This window comes from Xenopus tropicalis, chromosome 3 (genome assembly GCF_000004195.4).
Source record: "Xenopus tropicalis strain Nigerian chromosome 3, UCB_Xtro_10.0, whole genome shotgun sequence".
NCBI classification, from domain to species: domain Eukaryota; kingdom Metazoa; phylum Chordata; class Amphibia; order Anura; family Pipidae; genus Xenopus; species Xenopus tropicalis.
Genome location: NC_030679.2, coordinates 80,580,414 through 80,603,992, shown reverse-complemented (window position 1 = coordinate 80,603,992; position 23,579 = coordinate 80,580,414). Strand labels below are relative to the sequence as shown.

The 23,579-nt window shown below is 34.1% G+C and overlaps 1 protein-coding gene across 1 annotated transcript in view; it reads left to right on the top strand.

Annotated features, from left to right (window-relative positions):
* sema3d (semaphorin 3D) overlaps positions 1–23,360 on the top strand; it is an 86,463-nt gene extending 63,103 nt beyond the window's left edge. The window contains exons 12-18 of the mRNA XM_002935247.5: positions 7,810–8,032; positions 8,751–8,839; positions 10,373–10,414; positions 10,969–11,126; positions 12,502–12,566; positions 13,469–13,608; positions 21,486–23,360. Coding sequence (XP_002935293.5) covers positions 7,810–8,032; positions 8,751–8,839; positions 10,373–10,414; positions 10,969–11,126; positions 12,502–12,566; positions 13,469–13,608; positions 21,486–21,911 — 1,143 coding nt within the window. The 3' untranslated portion in view covers positions 21,912–23,360. The remainder of the gene's footprint in view (positions 1–7,809; positions 8,033–8,750; positions 8,840–10,372; positions 10,415–10,968; positions 11,127–12,501; positions 12,567–13,468; positions 13,609–21,485) is intronic.
* Positions 23,361–23,579: the final 219 nt, after the last annotated feature.

Below are 23,579 nucleotides of genomic sequence, written 5' to 3'. Positions count from 1 at the left end.
GCCTTCCCACAAGATAGACAGAAGTAGTGACATGGAACTGCAGGCATTCATAGAAAAATGGATCCTGTGAAGAAAGAAGATAATTGTGTGCCTTTACTACTATGTTTAGCCTTTACATTCTAATTGCTAAATTGAGTTTTTCAGCATTGGGATGTTGGTTTAAGAAGAGGGGTCATAAACTGACAGATGCAATATCTTTTTTCAGCATCAGGGTACTGTACATTTTAGCAATGATTTAGTAATGATTACAGTAACATACAAGATATGAGAAGCAAAGTGACAAAATAAGATAACTTTTGAAGCTTTTTTTTTGTTAAAATGAAGTGGGCATGTGTGGAGTTAGGTTAAAATTGCAGTCTTTTGAGGAGATGACAGTGTCGGATGCTTAGCTTAAAGAGAGCTGAGTTTGTGGAGTGACAAAAAAAAAGTCTGTTTTTCCTTAAATACTGCAAACGTCTTGTGAAATGCTCAAGCGTATTTCAGTTTTTCACAGTTACTTTACACGGGACATTTTCCAGATATCAAATTTCCCTTATTTAGCTCCTAAAGTAATAGTAGTTTAATGGTTTATATTGTGGTTCTAGGATAATGTAGCAAGTGAAGTTTAACCTAACCATAAAAATATACATCACCGATGGAGAACACAGAAACCATGAAAGAAATATGAATTGTATGATTATTTGCAAATGCACTTAAACCTGTCTGCGGAAATTATGTAAAGCAGACCAAATATAAGAGGATTTTATACAGTGTAAGCACTGGCACAGTAAAGAACTAAAGTGTGCTGCACAGACTTCTGTTATGCATAATGGTAATAGACTTTTTCTACAGCTATGCCAAGTCTGGTTTTACACATCTGTCTGCAAACTTACAATTGAAATGAAAAAAAATCAGGAAAATTATTACATTCAAAATATGTCATGTTTGGCAGTTGTCACCTAATTACAGTATAGAATTGCAGTAATGGTAACTTAAAAGCATCACAGATTGATCTGAAGTAGCAATTCTGAAAAAAAAAACACCTTAGGGATGAACTATATGGCAGATGTTGTTTTAGGGCAGTCTCTTTTTCCAAAGGAAGATACTAGTGGTGATGCAAGGGGACAGAATGGTTCTGCAGTGAGGCAAGGATTGGACTGGATAGAGGCATAACTGGGTGGGCTGGTGGTTAACTGGCCAGATGGGGGGGGTTACACTGCTATTACATTTTTATTGTTCCAGATTTAGTGGCTACGGAAGAAACATATCGGTTGACATGCTAAATCTAATGTCTCACGGGTATAAAAGGTTGGGGATCTCTGCTGTATATTTAGCCCTTTCACGTGAACCTGTTTGGAAAAAAAAAATCATGGTGATAATACATTGTCTTTATTGTTGATTCACACAATAACTCAGGAATTTAGATTTAGGCTTGAGGGCTAATTATTGGTCCAGAGGAAAAAAAAATATACAAAATGACATGTTGTTTACCCACAATGTAGTGTGAATTTCAAAATCGTTTGTGCACAATTCACTAATGCAACATCCAATAAGCATCCATGTTACAATATTTGTGTTTTTTTGGCATCAGTTTTATGTGCAAATTGCATCATTTCTAGAATGGTGATGACCAACACAAACTATGTGTGACCTGAAGTAACACTTCCACAATACACATACCAATGCCGGAGCTCCCTTTATACATGTGCCCTGCACATTGCACTTTGCCCTTATTCAGACATACACAATTATCCTGTGTTATGGCAAACAGTGCATGTATACTGTAAATGTGCATGTATTGACACATGTACCTTAATACTTGAGTTTTTTCAAAAAAAGAAAAACATAATTTAAATAGTAAGGTAAAGTCAGCAAGGTATTAATGGATTTGCTCCACACATAATCTATTTGTATGTACGTCAATGGGGAAAGTGACATGCCATGAAGATGAAAAATGTGAAGTGATTTTATAGTCCAGTGGATTTCTGTTAAATACCACTAACAGATAAAGCACGTGAATTACAATGCTCTTCAGGAAAATTCTGAGAAGAGGCTGTCATACAAAATGATTCTAGTTAAGGGTCACATAGAAGCTAAAGGGGAAAAGTGCTTACATTGCACCCATATTATTTTGCTTCTGACATAAATAGATTTGCTTATACAATTATGCAAAAGACTTAATCATTAAATAGAAATATATAAATGTGATTACATAATAGAATTTCCAAAGTAACCTTCTATGAACACATGCTAACAATGAACACAGCTGTTCCTAAGAGATATTTTTAGAGATACAGTATGACAACTTCACTCATGAGAGGATGTGCTGGTTCATGTTAAAGATAAAAGGAGTGATACGTCATCATGAAACAGGACAACTAAAAAGGATCATTAATATCAAAAACAGGAAACTATTTCTCAAAACATGTTCTACCTTTTTTTTGTTATCAGTTACTTTTTTCCAAACCAGGAAATGATGGATTTTTGCTCCTTACGTCTTAAGAACTAATGCCTTAACTGCTTAAATCCACAAAATATAAACTCTTGTTCTAGAGGACAAGTAAATTTAGAAGTTTACTTATTTACATGGTATTACATCATACTTGATATTATTGAATAAAAATAAGTTAAGGTGGCCATACACAGTAAGATTCATTCATTTGGCAAGGTCACCAGATGAACAAATCTTTTTTACCGTTGGTGGGCAATATTACATTACATTACATTAACATTTATTTATAAAGCGCCAACATATTCCGCAGCGCTGTACAATAAGATCATGCTAATTATCACATTTGTAGGGGATATGAAAAGTCAGAGCAAGGACCACATCATTTGGACTAACGTCAGACACCCCATAACATACCAGCACCCAGGAAATTGACTTGCTGCCACCATCTATCATTAACAGTCGACAGAAACCTAATATGACTATGGCAAGTAATATTCCACAGTACACAAATGAATCACACACTCTCTCTGTAGTCATGGTTAGTTTCTACTAATTTAACAGGTACTCCAGCAGCCAAAGGGTTAATTTACAGTCAAACACTTTTTCTTGCTAGCAGTCAACTAGTAGTTAGCAGATAAACAGATAACTCTTCCTTTCCACAGACACAAGGAGTTTATACACTTAGGCACAAACTTTAATAAGGATGAGCAAAAGGACAACACTTACATTTTATATTTTACATTTTTTATGTTATTAATTTTATATTTAATATTACACTGTTTCAATACAATAAACAGTGCATATACAAAAAAAAGATATAACAAAGAAAAGACATACACATGCAAAACAGTAAATAAAATAAGAAGGATTAAAACTCAGAGAAACCCTATGTACATTACCAAGTTAGAAATTTCCTTTGTGTCCTCCTGAGGCAAGAGTTTGGAAACCTGGGCACGCACCCCCAACAGAATTGGGTCCTCAGGCATAAGCTATGGTGTTACCCCCTTTTTATGGCCTGTTGGGACATTCTTCCTTTACCCATATCACCTTATGCATGATGAGGGAGTGTCCAGTGAAGTTTCATTTTTGCCCCACTTAGGCGGTTGTTGGTTTTAGGCCCATTTTCTGTAATATTGGGACTTGGCACTACCCAATATTAAAATGAAAATATGGGCTTGTTGTGATCCATACATGGTTGATCAGAATGATACCAAACATGAGGGGTGTCTAATGTTCCATCCCCCCAGAAACTATCCCTTCTATTGGTTGTTTTAAGCTGGCCCTGTTTAGTATCATTAGGAAGCATGTCACCTCCTCATAACCACTACAGATCCTCTCTCCTCATAACCAATATGGATATTTGTCGTGTAGGCCCATTGGGGGGTCCCTACACGTAAGCTGCATGGCCACTGTTACTCTTCGCTATCCCTCTCTCAACAAACTGTCTCTCTTCATGCAGATTATGGCAGTTATGTCACATACATTGGTGTGTATTCTCCTTGCTTAGACAGTGTATGAGGAGTTAACTGTCTTTCACAATAACGAACTCTGACTCAGAGCTGCATATAGAGAGACAAATTGTTTAGAGGGAATTATACAAAATTATTTTAGATAATGTCAAATTTTAATTGATTATATTTTACATTTTGTGAGTACAATCAGTGTATTCAGTTCATGTCAGTATAAATGTTAGAGTTCACAAAGGAAAGAGTAATTGCAAGTTAATTTTAATAAAATGGAGGAATATTCCTAAAGACACTAAAATCTTAAATAAAGAAGCACTTTCCTGACATTATAATCATTTGTGTTTTTGGAAAGGAGCAAAAACTATACAGGGAATATACAAATCAATGTTTGCATACAAAATAGTAAGAAATGCTGTTTTTCCCCATTATTTAAATAAATAGTAAAGGAAGAAACTATTATGTTTATTTCTTTCCAAGTTTCATAAATATTATAACAAGAATACAGTTCCAAGTTACACATCAAATTAAAAGTTCATATAAATATTCCTGAAACATTAATGAACAATAATATATGAGAATTATAGTGATGAAAGAATGATCATAATGATCTTAATATGTGAGAGGAAAGCTTCTCTTCTTGGCACAACCTGGTAAAATTAAGAAAAAAAAGTGCCAGAAAAGCGCGACTGCCTATTGTCTTTCAAATAAGACTGCATTTATTCCAATATTGTGTCTTTCTGTGCACCCCTTCACATTCTCATACTACAGGCTAGAGTTCTACTGATCTCTGTTCACATGTATAAATGTTTTAGGGACATGCTTATGAAAAGTTTAAACATGCAAGTGAATAGAGAGCTGCAGAATTTTTACTATGGTGGACTGTGGTGTGATGATAGGTTGTCATAAATATGCAAAAAACAATTGACCAGCGCAGCGAGTGTGATGCAAGCGGGGCTTAGCCCCTGCGTGTTTATTCAAAAATAGCAGCAAAATATTCTCACACTTCATTAGCTGAACTGTGCTGGGAGTGCCGACTCTCTGGGCTGTGCACCGAGTAAGAATTGTTGGAGGAGGTAAGGGTGTGCAGGGTGAACTTTCCTTGTCATAAATATGCCCCATTGGCTGAGATTTGATTATCTTTGTAATTATACATCATGTGGGCACCTGGAAACCTTCATTCAGAGAAGCAATCATCATTTTCCTGATTGGCTATGCTTTGCACATAAGATGAATCTAGACATTGGCTAGAGGGAGATATATTAGGCATTCAGTTACTAAAAGAAATGATAAGCTACACATACTATTCACTTAAATATAAACAGATGTTCCATAAAACAACAAACAAAAAGTCAATTAAATATCTGAGAGACAAACTTCTTTGATATCAATGTTATCTCTCTCTATTTAAATGTTATAGGGACAAGGAGCAATTACTTTGTCCTTGTGGAAAGGATAATGCATTAATAATAAAACTTAACAACAACAAATGATTTAGGAGGAGTAAACTAAGGACAGTGATGTGTTTGTTACAGAGAAGATAGCCAATAAAGTTCTTCCATGATAAACACTTTGGAATGCCGAATACTTTTCTGGATTTGTATTTGCTATTGATGAAAAAGTTTGCCAAAAGTTAAGTTGTTTTATAAATGTTTGCTGTGTTGTAATTAATCAAACAAACATATTCACTGCAGACTGTCTCTTTGTATTTACAAATATTGTTTTATAAGGCACAATTATAAAGAACAAATCTGTTTTATACTATTTAAATAGTTTATCATTTAGAAGTCTGATTGACACCACAAAGGGTAAAAAGTAGAAAAATGCCTTTTGTCTCTTTTCCAGAATGCACATGTATTGTGCAGTATTAATAGCTTTATGCTCATGTCTGAAGTTAAAAGAAACAGTCTAGGAAACATTTCCCCCTTCCCTCAACCTCACAAGGAGTTAGAGTCCGTATCCCTGGGAGATACAAGCAAGCAGGCTCTACCAAAATGATTAAGTTGGGTACTTACAAACCCATCATATAATTATCAGCATATAGTGTTGATGCTTTCTTCTCCAAGATGATTCACTCTATTAAATAGAAGTAGGGGGGAGCACCCAGTATAAAAACTTTTTTATTTGTGAGCAAGTAAAATAAATTGCACTTACAAGATTTCCATATCATATAGGCACTCACTACTCAGTAAAATCACTCAAGTTCCATGGTTCAGACTCCCTGAGGGTATTGATGGAAACAGATTTTCCCCTCCTCTACCAGTCCCTTTCCTGGTGCTTAATGATAATGTCACGCCTGACGTGTTTCACCAATCAGGCTTCATCAGCTATCAGGCTTCATAAAGCTAAGGATTGTGGTTCTAATCCTGTGTTGTGCCTTGGTGTGCTAGGATCAAGATTTGCCTTGGCAGGCTTAAAGAGCACTTGTACTTGTTAGTATAAATGCTGCACCTAGACTTACAACATTGTACTTAGTATACCAGATCGTTATTCACAAAGGGGAAGTAAAGTAAAACTGGAGTAACTAAGATTAATTAAGTAAAACTGACTTAAAAAGAACATCATATTAACAAAAGCTTTACTCCAGTTCCATGAGTAAGGCATTTACAAATGGTATGGAGTCTGTTGTTTCAGGATCATTGACGTTTTATTGTTGTACTTTTACTTCTTCCTGTATTTATTATACACCAGTACATATTTATTCCCACAAGAAACACAAGAAAACATTTAAGTTTATTGAGACAATAGACATAAAGTAGTAGTAGGTTTGTCAAACAAAGTTGTTTATTGTAGGGGTCATTTTTAGTGGCAAGCGCAGCATCATTTCTGATGCTATTTACCATTTTTATCCAAAATGCATTTTTTTTCCAATAATTCTGGTAAAAATGTGGGTGTGAGAAGGAAGTTGGTTGTTATTTTGGGTACTTGGTGTCAAAATTATTTTTTAGGAGCAAGTAAGCTGAAGCTACCACCACCTGACCAGTAATAACTCTAGGGTTCCTCTGTATCAGTAGGTGTACTTGCAGGAGATTCACAACAGGAGGCCAGATGAACGCACTGGGGCTGAGCTCAACTCTCTGGATATGATAAGATATAAGAGTGATTTGATGCAAGGGTATTTGCACAACCACCATTTTTGTGGTTGTGATTATACATGACTCCTTATGTTCTATATGTTACCTGTCTATAACTGATGCAAACAAATGTAAAGTGGTAAAGTGGCTTTTACTTACATTTTCTAAGATACAATTATAATTTGATTGTAACATGGATTTTGGCCACTAGATGGCAGCACAGTCCCATTGATTGAAATTATGCACTATTACTATACACTCTTAGCTTAGCCTATGACATTGTTAGGATTTAACTCAAGTAAAATAATACATTGCACATGTGAAATAATAGCATTTTATTATTATCTGCATTAAATAAAAATGAAATAGAAAATGTGCAAGGAAAGGACTGGCTATAATAAATATTTTATTTTTAAATGATGCTATTTAGTGGTGGTTCTATGGTGTGGTGCATGTCTAAGTTAATAGAAAATACAACTAAAAAAAGAAATATCCAGGAAAATTGGGAATTTTATTACATGCATTATATTTAAACTGTGCATCAGGCTAGACTCAGACATCTTGTACATCTCGGCCATAAAGCATTTTGTTCTTTTGTTTCTATTGTTATCTACCTAAATGTATTCTATCTTAGTATCTTTCCAGATAAAGAGAAATAGTGATACAAGGGAGGGGGGGGGGGCAATTTGAGGGCAAAATAAATCAGTGATGGCCAAATTATGACAATCAAAATGTTGTTTACCTGCAACTCCCAAAGTCCCCCAACAGCTTCCTTTTATTTTTCATTTTTGGCAAATGACTTGGGAATAGAAATTAATTTCTTTTTTATTTAACTTTTTAGTGTCCAAGCAAAACTTATGACCCTACCATCAGATCTACAAAAGATTTCCCTGACGATGTTATAAATTTTGTAAAAAATCACCCACTCATGTACAAGGCTGTATATCCACTTCATGGCAAGCCCGTGTTCACCAGACTAAATGTGGACTATAAACTGACACAGATTGCTGTGGATCACGTTGTAGCAGAGGACGGCCAATATGATGTCATGTTTCTTGGCACAGGTACGGTTGTTTTCTTTTAACTGCTATTATGCTCTTTTATTAACTCCTGTATAGAGATAAAGAAAATATAATGTGGGTCTGTAAATTTTCAAAGTATTTATTACCAAAGAAAGTAACATACATTTGTATGCATAGTCTTATTATATGTGCTTGACTTCAAGGCTAATTTTGTCTAGTTAAAAAAAGTTGTGTGTTTGCCCAGTTTTTTTATTCAGTATTATCAATATGTACTTCAAACAGCAGAGGGAGACATATGCTTTATTATAGGTTTCAACCATTGCAGAAACATTTCTTACAATTACATTTATTGCAAATACATTTAAACCACATTTAAATCAAACTGGTGTTATAAATATTTCATTTTGTACCTCATATTTGTATGAGCATCTGTTGGTTGGTATTCCACTAAAATATGCAATTAAAGCAGGTTTTAAATAACGTTAAGTAAAATGCTACAAGATATTTAGTTACATGTTCAATTGTAATGCTTTAGATGAATTGTAATGCTTAAAGCGTTGTATTATTCACACCTCATTGAAACACCATTTATTAAAATTGCCTTTTTGCTATGGTATTAGCATGTTTCCTATACATTCTATATAAAGTGCCCAAACTGAGCATTAATGTTGAAGGCAATAAAAATGCAGCAGTTTGGTGCTGTAGATCAGCTAAATGTGCTCTGAAATTGTCAACAATGTGGTTTTTTTTCCGATTTCAGATATTGGAACAGTTCTCAAGGTTATCACTGTGACAAAGGATATATGGAACATGGAGGAAGTTCTGCTGGAGGAGATGCAGATATTTAAGGTACTGTACAAAAAAACTAATTAACAACAAATTGATATTTATAGTGAGTAACACCAATCCTATTTAATTTTAGTTTTAATGCAGAGATTTGTAGCCTTCATAGAGCTAACATCTGGAAGCTTTTCCTTACCCTATCCCCATGATGGTTGAGGTTTGGGATCTATTATCCACAAGTCCATTATCCAGCTTGGAAATGCAGGCATGCCATTTATCATAGAGTCTTATTAACAAACAGTTCTCATTAACTTTTCATTAACTCATTAATATCAATTTTTACTTGATGGTAACCAAGCTAGCATTAATCTAAGTTGATGCAAAACAAAATTTTCAGTTTATTTATTTATAAATATTTTCTAGAGGCCTTAATACACGGTGCACCAAAGTTGGGAATGAACCCTCATTCCAAAAAAGATAGTTCCCAAGAATCCCATATCTGCACAATAATAAATGACAAAATATATAAATTAATATATGTATGTGTATATATATGTGTGTGTGTGTGTGTGTATATATATATATATAATATAGTCTTGTAAAGAATCGTCACTCACCAATATCGGGGCAACGGCTGGGTGCTGACAAAAATAATGCATCAAACTCAACAGTAGAAAGCACTCACAGCTATAGCATCAATCAAGTCAGTGATTTATTTCAGCATACCATCTATGCGTTTCGATCACCACATATATATTATATATATATATATATAATAACATTATACAAAAATAAGAATATGATACCTTGGCCTTTTGACCCATCCCCAGTTATTGGCAGTCTGAAGAGGTGGGTCCAAAGGAAATAATATATTTTAGCCCATGTGGTTGGCCCAGTGACCAGGTTTAATAGTATAATCCTCTCCAGGTTTCGTCCCCTGATCCTCTCTGCAGGGAGACATGTCACAGGTGGTCTATATGTTTTTATTTTATTACCCTCTACCAGTGTTCCCTCTAATCCCCCATGTATATTTATTCTAACTTTAGATTAAAGCAGACTGAAGAAGCCTTCAATAAATATACTTGACTCCAGTAAATAGCTTACATACCAAGGTGTAACAATGATAAAGTAACCCAAGTTAGATACCTGGACTGAACATAGTTTACCCTCTCAATCTACATATTATAACCTGATACATTCCAGATGAGTGTGACTTTCTTCCTCTCCTGCATTCCCCCTAATTAAGTCCTGTTTTTATACCATGTTGTGTAAATGTTTCTAAACAAACCATGCTTTATTTGTATATATAAAAAGTTAGTAACTTAATACTTAATCCTTTTTTAATCACAAAAAACAGTTAATACAAATCTTTGACATAATTAAGCAATTACCTCAACTCTAATTCAAATAACGTTTAGACTACTCTCCAAGTTGCTGTTCTTGTCCCCTTAGAGGAGTCAGTCCCACAGTTGCCCTAAGGGGCCCTCTTATGCTGAAGCAAAGGGCAAATTAACTTGCTACTCTACCTGAATCACTTATTTATTTAGGGTAACATTTAAAGAAGTTTGTAACGCAACAGAATTTGTCTTTTCTTTTCAGCAACCTGCCGCTATCACAAACATAGAACTATCACTCAAACAGGTAAGAGGTGATGTAAAAGCAGAAAATGTGTTAATTAAAAAAGCAACTATTTATACCTGTGAAAATATATACAATCTTATTAGCACATCTTTAATATAAATCAGCTTTTACCTGAGTCATCCTCAGAACATATTTATAACTTTTAGAAACTTTTAAACCGAATATTAATGTTGCCTCTTGCTCTACCCAAAGCAGCTGGCAGTTTCAAAGTAAGAATAAGAAAAACAGTAAAAATTAGGATAACAAAAATATGAAGTTTTTTGTTTTTGGTTACTCAGTGTCCCAATAACCAACTGCATTATAAGATGCAGGAAATGCATTGGCAGGATGGGAATGAATAAGAAAAGTTGCTATGAATAGGCCCATCTATAACATACTATAATTATATTTGAAAACCAAATTTGCTTCTAATATTGGATTTGAAATACTTTACTATATTGTTATATGAACAAATAAGAATAACAATGTAGCATTTTATAAGTTTGATGGTAATAAATATATCTTGTATCTGCCTGCTAGCCCTAATTTACAAATGCTCTTTTTTTTTGTTTCAGCAACAATTATACATTACATCAGAAGTTGGGTTAGTTCAACTGTCACTGCACAGGTGTGATACTTATGGCAAGGCTTGTACGGACTGCTGCCTAGCAAGGGACCCCTACTGTGCCTGGGATGGAAACTCTTGTTCTCGATATGTGCCAACATCGAAAAGGTAACCCAGTGTCCCTTGTGGGTGTCAAATCTTTCTTTATCTTTCAGCACAGATTGTTTGGCAAGGTATGGGTTAAGACATATGGAAATATTATCAAACCACTAAAATCATGTTTTTATTTGGTGGGGCTGCCAGAATCAGGATATCCCTGTTTTTGTTAGATTTATGTGCCAAATTGAAATGAGATGTTTGAAAAATCTATTCTTAGTGGTCTGACATAGCAATTCTTCTCTCCATTATTCCCTCTTTTTTTCCCTCTGTGTCCCGTCTACCATATTTCCTTCCTTTCTGTACCCCACTTCTCCAGCAACAATCCTTACTTTGCACAGTTGCCATTGGCTAGGACTTAACCCCGATTTAAATGATAAAGAGGCAACTTTTATCACTCTAGCCCCATATGTAGAAAAGGAAAAAGTTTGCCCAGGTGCAGTAACCACTAGCAACCAATGGGATGCTTGATTTTGATCAGGTGACCAGTAAATATTACATGTTGATTGGTTCCCAAGTAATAAGAACTGTAGCAAAGGTTGTTCCTTATATTACATAACCGGCTTTGAGTATTTGTACATAACAGAGCAATATAGTGGAGCTAGCCTTATTTATTTCTCTGGGGATACCAAATACTTAACTTCTAATAAAATGGGTAAAATGTGTTGAAATCTTTTGGTATAAGTATCCTAAATGGGTTAATATTACCTATTGACATCTGAACTTAATTTACCCTAGGATCCTAAGAAACTGTAACAGTCAAGAATGTTCTACTAAATCATCTGTAGCTGTACAAAATAATACTTAGAAGTTTCATCAGGAATATTCATTCAGGTTTTGGTCAATGTTATGGAGAGAAGAAAAGGTTAATTTAATGGGAAATTATCCCTTGCCATTTTACAGTGAAAGGGTTGGTTCAATTTTAAATTAACATTTGGTATGTTACAGAATGGTTAATCCTTAGCAACTTATTAATTGGTCTTATTTATTTATAAAAAAAAAAAACTAATGATCTGTGAGGCTGCAATTTTGTTGTTATTGTTACTTTTTAATACTTACATTATATTTAGGGACCCTCCTATTCATGTTTTCTTTTTCAAACTAGTGCCTGGTTACTAGGTTAAATTTTACACTAGCAACCAGATAGATGCTAAAATTTCAAACTGGAGAGCTGCTGAACAAAAAGATAAATAATTTAAAAACCACAAAAGACCAATTGCAAATTGTCTCAGAATATCACTCTCTACATTATACAAAAAGTTAATTTCAAGCTAAACAAATGCTTTAAAAAAGGGTTTTAGCCTCTCGAAGAATACTAGAAACTTGGAAATTTTGTTACTGTATATGTAAGTACATTATGCTTAATGGTTTGTTTTGTTTTCCACAGACGTGCAAGAAGACAAGATGTGAAAAATGGAGATCCCCTAACTCAGTGCTGGGATGTTGAAGATAGTAAGTGTACAGCAAATGATAGCTGCTTATATCTTCCCTTAATGGAATACTGTAATGGGAAAAATGTTTTTTTTTTTTTTCAAAATGTATCAGTAATAGAGCTTCACCAGCAGAATCCTGCATTGAAATCCGTTTTTTAAAAACACAAATAGATTTTTTTTATATTTAATTTTGAAACTTCACATGGGGCTACCCATATACTTCATTTCCCAGGGTGTCACAACCATGTGACCTGCACTCTGATAAACTTCAGTCACATTTTACTGCTGAGCTGCAAGTTGGAGTGATATCACCCCCCCCCCCAGCAGCCGATCAGCAGAACAATGGGAAGGTAGCAAGATAGCAGCTCCCAGTAGATATCAGAACAGCATTCAATAGTAAGAAATCCAAGTCTGGCTTTGGACTCCTCCAGTTACATGGGAGTAGGAGAAACAATAGGTTATCTGAAAGCAGTTCTAATGTGTAGCACTGGCTCCTTCTGAAAGCTCAGGCTCAGATACAATGCACTGAGATGGCGCCTACACACCAATATTACAGCTAAAAAATACATTTGTTGGTTCAAGAATAACATTTTAAATAGTAGAGTGAATTATTTGCTATGTTAACAGTGAAATTGAAAGTATAGCATGAAAATCATGACAATATCATATAAAATATTTCATCTCTCATCTCATGTACCTCATGGATAAATAAAAACCTTAAGAGAAAATTTGCACTGCAGAGTATTACATCATCATTTTTATATAATCTGACCACTGATATGTAATATATAGGTCGATTGGCCCTCTGCATAAAAGATATAGACATTGCTGTTCTTGGGAATAATAATTAATTAGATTCCAGTATTTTAAGATCAAGCAATGATAGTCACTTTCCTCATTGTGTTTTGTTGTGTCTTTTAGACACAAATCAAGAACCTGCAGAGGAAAAAGTAATATTTGGCATTGAAAACAACTCGACTTTCCTAGAATGTATGCCTAAGTCCCAACAAGCATCAATCAGGTGGTTCATTCAACACACTGGGGAGGAGCACCAGGAAGAGGTAAGCACTGTTTGTAATAAAACATGTAATTCTCTTATCATTTCAGCAGGAAAGAACACTCAACCCCTGTTTTATTGTTTTGGAAATATATTGTTGTGCTTTACATCTTTTCATTGAATAAATTCTTTAACTTTGATAACATTGAGCATGTGCAAAGAAATTTGGGCAATTATTGTAATACTACTATGAATATAGCCACGTTAAATACATCCTGGTATAGCTGACAGATATTTAAATTTTTTGTATAAATTTAAGAGATATTATTGTTATATTATATTATTATTCTCGCAGTTGGGGAGTTACTGCAAAGTGTCAGGAGCTTAATCACTGGAATCTATGGTGGGGTTACACCAATTATTCTTTTGAAAAATACATTTTGGTTTATAGGGATTTTGTTGCTGCTTTTAATATTTGTTGATGGCAAAATGCAATGAGTTCATACTTACCAAAAAGTTTCGCTCATCACTAGTCATGTTAAAAAGCAAACATCTTATTGGTTGCTATGGATTACTGCACATGGGCAAGATAGGAGCCTTTTTTTTTACTTATGATGGTTCGTGTATTGTATTTACAATCAACTTTGCAATAATTCCAGTTCATGTGTTAAGAATTCAGTTATGAATATGAACTGTAAATTAGGAAGAAACTTTGTTTTGTCATCTATTAAAACTGAGAATTTGTAACTTAATGGCCAATGATGTTCCCCAGAAATATTTTACCTATAATAATAACAAAAAAAGAAACAAATTGGCAAAATGTGCATAAAACTCAAAAGGACTTCCTGCAGAAATGATACGTGGCTTTAATAGGAAAGATAGATAATTTTTCCATTTGCAGGATGTCCCCTTTCCTCACCTTGATGGCAAAAGTTTATACGGTGGTTTCCACATGACAGTTAGATGGGCTGCCAGGATAATTTTTTTATTGGATTTGTCACAGGGTCATTTGTCAGACTGGGTGTAAGCATTTTCCCATAAGAGAGTCCGATCTCAATCTACCATATATAAAGATTGTGTGTGTCATATCATAGGACTTTTGCCAGTTCTGTCACCTTAAAAAATTACTGTTCAAATGCTCCCATTCAATGTGTTTATGTGCTCATTTATCCTGCTATCCAACACCACCTAGTGGAGGACTTGTTTGATACTAGTGATAATTGTAATTATGTATTCATAAAGTGTCCACATATTCCACAGTGCTTAACAATAAATGAGTGTACATATTGAACAGATTACATACAGAAACACAAGGCATAACTAATATTTGACATTGCTGGATTAAAGAAAATGCTTGCTTTGCAGGAATAGCATAGGAATCCATATTTTTAGAAATGTCTGTGTAGATACATCAGCATAAACACTACAGTAACATGCTACATTCCAGTGTCTGCAGTTTTTTCCATAAAGCTACCTATCTATACTTTGAGTTATAGCCTATATTTACAGCCATTGGTAAAAGACAGATGAAGCAGACTATATTGCTATAGATAGTGGACACAATTTAGTTTAACATTTCAGCTGGAAAAGGGTATGCTTTTGTGTGACAGCTGCATCAGTTAAGCGTGATCTTTATATGTAACCCTGATGGTTAGTTAATAAAAGAAAGAGTGTTATCATGTATGACTGTACTGTATGACTAAATGTTTTCATCCTAAAAATATATTATTAAGATTTTATGACTGTGCTTCTTCTATGGCACAAACTAATGCATGCTAACACACAAACCAGTAGCCTTCCTCTAGGTGCCAGAAATCAAAATTATTCTTAAATTCTGGCAATAAATTTTGTCAATGCATTTACAATGCTTTGCTTATTTATTGGCAAGCAAATCATCCAGTTCTTAAACTTTTATTTCTAATTTTCATAGCAATAGTTACAGTGAAAATGAAAAATGAGATCATTTTTATTACTTATTTATAATATGATTACCAGAATACTTGGAAGCACTGTAGGGAATAATGACTAAATAAAAAACCAGCCGATATGAACAATGCCAGTTGCAAAAGAAACATGTAATGTGCAGCATAATTCTTGGAGAAAGCTAAAAGGTTTTAGTATAGAAAAGTTTCTTATTGTCATTCCACAAGGCCTTCAGTTCCTGGAAAGATAATCAGTCATTCTGGAATTTGTTCCTCTGAATGCTGAATTACAATGAAAGGTATGCTTTGAAGATTGCATATTGCCCTCCCAAAGAGAGCGGTGATATTTTAGAGATGAAGATTTACTCATTTTAATGAGTTATCAAAACCCATCCCATCAAATTGTGGTTCCGATAGCATTTTATTGCATATATTTAAAAAAAAAAAAAAAACTCTTCTTATGAAAATATTCTGCAAACTAGGTGTATGAAAAGAGAGACAATTGTGTTGTTATTTTTGTTTTCTTCTATACAGACCAAATTCTCCAAACAAGGCCAAAACAAGGAGTTAAGCAATAACAGGGGAAAAAATGTTTTCATAACCCACAGCAAAATCAACAAGGGTTTGACAGGTCTCGAATTGGTCACCAGTCTGAGACCTGTCACAAAAAAATATTTTATTACTATACCCCTGCAGGCTCAAGTTATTAATAAATGATGGGGGAACATTGTCCGTAGTTATGCACATTTTAATGGAGAATTCCAGTGAGCTTGCCCTTACCTTATTTTTTGCTTTGAGCTGATATGTTCTTGTGTGATAACATTTACTCCACTCATACAGGTTTCTGTGCTTTACACTGTAAAGCAATCAGATAAAGAAACAATAAATCTACAACATGCACATTCTGCTGACAATATGTCCCTATATGTGTGGCACTACTTAGTCTGTATCATTAGGCAAACTATAATGCATAACACATGGACAGCCTGTGCTGCATAACAATGTTAGCTTTCTCCTAATGGGTGTCATTTATCAACACTGGGCACATTTGCACCTGGGATGTAACACAAGCAACCAGTTAGTGATTATATTTTAGCTGCAGGTAGAACAGTAAATTTAGTTTTTTGTTTTCATAATGATTACTACTGGAAGTCTTTCTTTCTCTTTGGCCACCCTAGGAAAGAAGCCACGAGAACATGATTACCCTTAGAAATTGAAAGTAAAGTGACAATCTACTTCCTGTTCCTCTGATAAGAGTCAAAACTAATTAGCAGTTTGCTGAAAAACCTCTGTAGGATCCCTTATTAGGAAACCTGTTATACAGAAATCATAGAATTACAGGAAAGCCATATCCCATAGAGTCAATTTTAAGCAAATAACTCTATTCTAGTGATTTTTCCCTTTCCCTAAAATAATAAAATAGTGCCTAAGTGTGGAAACTAAGCTGCATGAATCCATATTGGTGGCAAAACAATCCTGCTGGGTTTATATAATGTTTAAATCATATTTAGCAGACTTAAGGTTTGGTGATCCAAATTATGGAAAGATCCCTTTCCGGGAAACCAAGCATCTCGGTTAATAGATCCTATACTTCTGTAATAAGCTGTTTCTATCTCAAAGTCTAACTGTCTGCAGCTGGGGGAAGGGAGAGCATTGCCATCTGCCTGTCTCTGGAAGGGGGGTATAATGGATTATGGTAGGGGTGTATCTGCCCTTAGCATACTGCCGGCCTGAGTGAGACCCACATGGGGGGTATGAGGATCTTGATTGCAAGATACGTTGTAAGTTGCAGTTCGTCATCTTGACCCATATATTAAATTAAAAAATGTTAAATAAAATATGGAGCCTTAAACTGTGTGATTGCCTTTGCTCTAAGGTCCTTGCCAAGATGTTATCAATATTTGAACAAAAAAATAAATATCCAGAACTAGTGAGGTCTTGTCTAAAATGATAGCTTGCATCACATACGTTTATAATGTATATATTAACTGTTACTTTTATGTCTACGATTGTTAATGTATATATATACATTAAGACTCTATGTTTTTATCAATAAGTTATTTATTAATTTATAGAAGGGATGTCATTCAAAGGTACACAGAGCATGATTTATGATCCGAATGTTTAATCTCACATGAAGTGTTTATATATTTTCTGGCATATGACACATAACATGTAGTCTAAGTTTATCTTATATTCATACAGTAATTGCACATAACTATCCCATGAGATTAAACGCAAACAGATGTGTGCAAGTGATAGCAACTTATATTACTGAGCATGAATTTAGAATAACTTAGCAGGAACCAAAGTTCCTGTGATAGGAGAGTAACCAATTATCTTAAATTAAATAAATATATATGTTAATTTAGCACTTAACTTCATAACAGCTATCATAAAAGGTGATTTTTGGTTACAATTTCCAGTGCTTTAAGTACATCCAATATCCCATCAACAACCTTCTTTATGTTAGAGTTTAACTGGAAAAAATATTAGTTAAAAAACCTTTAGTAGGCCATGCCTTTTAAAGTATGAGATATGGAGCTTAGTGGCATAAACCTAAAACTTGATGGATATGGCAAGAGATATGGGAGAGATCCATTCATGGGAGGGAGAAATAAAATGATGGCTTAAAGGAGAATGCAAGTCAAAATTTAAAAAGCATACTGCCCAATAGTCCTCCTATTGTTTAGTAAAAACGCCACACTTTTGGCTCACCTAATCAAATATTTACTCAGTCACACTTACTTCATATTTTCTAGAACAGGCAGCCATCTCTAAAAAGGTATTCTCCCTTCCTTTCCCTCCTTGCTTCATACTGCACATGTGTTTCATTCCCTCCCCCCCTCCCCCCTGGCAGATCTGCTTCTGATTGGCTGGTGGGCATGTGTAGCTCAGAACAGGAGACAGGATCAAGTTACACACATGCTCAGAGAATAGGAAGGCTGCCACTGGCACCTACAGGAAGGACAGAGAGATTTCAGTGATGTCACTGGAGTCTTCACACTGCTGTACTTAAAAAGAATGCCTTTAGACTAACTTTTAATTTATAATAACCTTTCATTGTCCTTTAACATATGTTAAGCATGGGGGACACTTTCGAGAAAGAATGCTTAAAAGTTTATAAAGGAAAAGTAGAAATAATGTGGTAAACTTCTACAAAAGGTAGGCAATGACAAGTAATTCCTAATAGAATGGTTCCTCTCATTGAACACAGTAGTATAATAGAAATCACTGAATAACCAGCACTAGCTAGAGATAAAATATGTTAAGTTCATTGAAAAGGGGATGTGGGAGACAAGGATTGTTATAGAGTTTTATAATAATAACTTATTAGTTTTATAATTATAACTTATTAGAATTTTTGCTAAAATAAATTTTGATTATTTCTGTAATTTAAACAAAATCCACATTTTTAATTTTATAACAACGACAATTTCTTTCAGCGTAAATCCCAAATATTGAACTCATGCTGAACAAAGGGGTATACTATTTTTACACTGTATTACACTGTAGTAGAATAATAAAAAAAACCTCAAAATGAATGAATATGTCATTCTAAAATACATTAATTCAAAATATTCAGTGATTTTTAAAAGATATTTGTAAAAGTATCTGTTCCTTGCTACTCTCTCCATCTGCTCATGTAGAGCCTATATATAACACAGCATGTATGTAGCAGGGGTCAGTCAAAACTCCAGCAGGGTAGAGAATAGAAACAGACAGATACAGGTATGGGATCCCTTATCCAGAAATATGTTATTATGAGAAGATTTCATTATTTCCTTTTTCTTTGAAATATAAACAGTAGTTTGGTACTTGATACTTACTAAAATGCATACATCGAAAACAATTTAATCCCTTATCTAAAAAACCCTAGGTCCCACACATTCCAGATAATAGACTGGAATTATAATAGACTGCTTTTAATAGAAATTAAGTTAGCAAATAAACTTAAAATAGTTGTTTCTTTCATTATTCAATATTTGAATTTTTTTTTATTGGTATTTATTGGTATTTTGATGGGGTTCACAGTTTGCAAATGGAGTAAAAAACATACAAAACAATTGTCCTTTCTTTTTTGCAGTAAATGCGTCACACAATCTATTTTCCTTAAAAATAAAAATCTCATGAGGTTTTAGTTGGCAAGATTTTGAATATGTGCAAGAACATAATCACGTGATCATGCAAAAAAATCATGTATCAGAAAAGAATCTTGATCTTTAGGCAAATAGAGGCAGAATGATAAAGTAAATACTAATATACCTGATCACAAGAATTAAAGATACAATAACAACACAATAATTTGGCGAATGCATCCTAAATAAATAGTATCATAAAAAAAAAATTGTGAATACCGTAATAATTTTATTGGTGCTTTGTATTAATATTTACTATTTCTTATTTCAGATCTCTGTTGTTGTTCTGTTATTTGCCAAGTTTATTTACATATATCATAGACATATCAACATTGTAATAAACAATATGCCAATTATTCCTCCAACTCTATAAACACTATCTTTAACTTGTTTGTATAGATTATTGTTTTAACGTTTACTTAAAAGCAAGTGATATTGAAAACAGAACGTTGATCTCATTATTTGGCCATACATTATTTATGAAGCTGCAGTATGATGAATGACTACAGCAAATAGCTTTAGGGTTCATACTGCAACCAAATATAGAAAATAACTCTTAGCTTTTCATCTGTTGGGATCTTAACCTACAAATTACAAGCACATGTTTTCTACATTTTAGTAGCCCATGTATCATCTGATGCTAAAAGGATCAAAAGTGAATCTTGGGATGCCATCAGATAAGCAATATTCCTAACAGTACAGAGACAGATGCATGTGCCAACTGCATTCTGACAGTGATGAAAATCTTGCCTGTGAACAGAAGTTCAGTCAAAGATGAATGCATCATATTGATTCCTGCTCTCCTGCAAGAGGCCCTGACATCTCATAGGTGTCAGAGACAATGCAACGCAAAAAGGCAATCTATAAAGCAGTTCCATGTCTTCAGGACATTGTTAAGATGCAGGGCAACTTTCTGTGTAATCAGGGATTAATTTTCCACTTCATTTATCATCAGGTTAAACCTCACTTGGCAGTACAGGATTCATATTTCATCTTTTTTCTAATATGTTTGGCATCAGGTTTGCAAATATTATCCAGGATGGTCTCTAAAATGAAAGGTTATACAATTTTTTATAATTTATATAATGACTTCCAGCTATTGGAGTGATGAAGTTCAACTCCTTTGTTCTCTGTTTTTGTTATTGATTTTCTTCTTACTGTGTTATATAGAATGAGCCTTTTTTATCAGTATCATATTAAAAAAAAAGAGCAACTTCATTTTGGTGTGCTATTGGCAAATGTAGAGAGTTCATAAGTCCATAAGCATTTTTGCATCTTAAAGGGGCTGCTCTTCTGAGAAGTCTTGCAGTTCACACTATTTTTCTGTTTTAAAGATATACTAGTAGTTTTTTTAACTGATAAATGGGGTTTATGGCTTAGCAGCTTCTAAAATTTTGGGCTTTTATCATTTTGTCAGTTTTCACCCTTTATTGTTTACAGCCGTACCTCTTTGTAAGCATTCATTGTTAGCTAAATGAATTAAATTTGTCTTCTACATTTTCTTCCAGTAGCTGCTAATCTTTTCTTTGTAATAATAACTAAAGCAAACATAGATTTGAACTCTGAAAACATAATGTAAAGTCTATGTATAAAAATCTCTAACAAGTATTCTGTATAAAACCTAGGAGCCCATCTGTGATTGACAGATTCAAATTTAATATATGATATAGTTATTGGAACAAGCGGTACTACTGTATTATGTTTAATGAAATACAAATGTAGGTTTTCTTGGAAGACCTTCAAATAAATCGCTAAAGTACATATGAAAATGAAAAAATGCAAGGTACATTCAGAAGCTGAAATAAATTGAACTTTATATAACAATAAACTGTTTTCATTATTTATTTAAATTCATGTTCAATTGTTTTTATTGCCTACAGATAACATCTGATGAAAGAATCATTAAAACAGACTACGGCCTTTTGATTCGCAGTTTGCAGAAAAAAGACTCAGGAATGTACTACTGCAAGGCTCAAGAGCACACGTTTATACACACCATCACAAAGCTCAACGTAAAAATAATAGAGAATGAACAGATGGAAAACACACAGAAGTTGGAGGATGATGAGGGACGGAGCCGTGATTTAATAACAGAGTCAAGACTGAGGTACAAAGATTATTTACAGCTCCTCAGTAGTCCCAGCTTCAGTCTGGATGAGTACTGTGAGCAGATGTGGCACAAAGAGAAGAAGAGGCAACGCAATAAAGGTGGCGCCAAATGGAAACACGTCCAGGAGATTAAAAAAAACAGAAACAGGAGACACCATGAGCAGAGGAATCAGTGGGCTCGAATTTTATCAGCATAGACTGATCTTTTTATTGACAATGACATCTGCATTTATTCCTTCTTTGTGTATATATGTTACAATGATGTTCCTTTACATTGGGATGATGGGACTTGTGCAAGATGACCTGGTATTTTGGTTACCACAGGAAGGGAAGATAATTAACATCCTGCGTTGCATCATAGCACTGAATAAAACAGAATGGAATTAAATACCTTATAACTATATTCCTATGAACTTTTAAAAGCTTAGAAGATGTAATTGATGTAGGAAGATCCTGTCACCCCACCAACCCTTATTAATTTCTCATATCTTGATATAAACAAGGGAACATGGGAATAAGAACTACAATTCTGGCCTGAACTGCCTATTTAAGGGAAGTAGGCACTATAGAGTGTCAGGATGCCTAGCATTATATATCAGTCATATTAAGCAGGTGGAAATGTTTGCAAGAACAATGTTCCCTTTTAGATAAGGATTTCTGTGTGGTATTAATGTATTATTTTTTATATTTTTATTTTTTTTCTCAAAACGTGGGTTAAGTTAAAATGGGGTATTCTGGATTTTATTTATTGAACTATGTTATTTAGGTGTTGTTTTCTGTTGCTCTTTTTGTAAATTATAAATTAATGTTTAGAAGTTTAAAAGTAACTCTTCCTTTTTTTGTATGGAGTAGCAATTTTTAAACCCGCTTAATAATGTTATTTTTGTGGTAATAGTATATCATGCTTTAACAGCAAATACATGTTGCCCTTACAAATAAATCCATAAGAACTCATGTTAAGCAGCTTCAGCACAGATTTAGATTTGGTGTAAACAAAGCCAGGGTTGTCTACTCATGAACCTTTAGTATGTATTTTAGATGCAATATAGACTAAAAACCTTAGGGCTAAATTGCACCAATGCTAGAGTGCAGTTTCCAATAGCAGTCAATCAGATTTTTGCTTTTCTTTTTAAAGTGGTAGATTAAAACGAATTACTGGTTGGTTGCTATGGACATGTGTACTTGTGCAGTGTAGCACCAATGTTTGTAAATGATCCCTCTGTTCCAGTGGCACGTTCCACATAACTGGAATGAATACCACTTGGATTATATAATTGTGATTGTAGAACCCATTGCAAGCATGTAATTAAACATACCAACTATTGATTACTAGCTGTATTGGGATTATATATACAAAACAATTTAGTCAATAATGTTAGTTTAGCAACCGTTTCAGCATTTTTTAAGAGTAGTTAGGCAATATTTATAGAAGCATCCAACATATTATTCATTTGAAAGTAATGTACAGTATCTGTGCCATCATGAATGCAATGGGGATGTCAGGTGCTGATGCTGTTCATGAAAACATATTGTGATACCAATATAGTACATTTGGAGCAAAGTTAGCTTGACAGATACCTGGACTAAAGGATACTTCTCATCCCTCAAGTTTCTTTTATAATAAGTAATAAAATCTTTCTTTTTACTTTTTGGTGTTGTGTTGTTTTTTATGTATATGTCTAGTAATTTATTGGTGTCATACTATCAGCGTGATTAATGTTAGCACAGTAACCTATAGCCTAAGCCTTATGTAGCATCTTGTTCCTGCTTCTCTTAGGAGGCAAAGTAGAACAGTTAAAAATACCTCCTGTGCTATAGATCCAGAGCAAACTTACTAAAAGCATCTAGTGCCCAACACAACATGT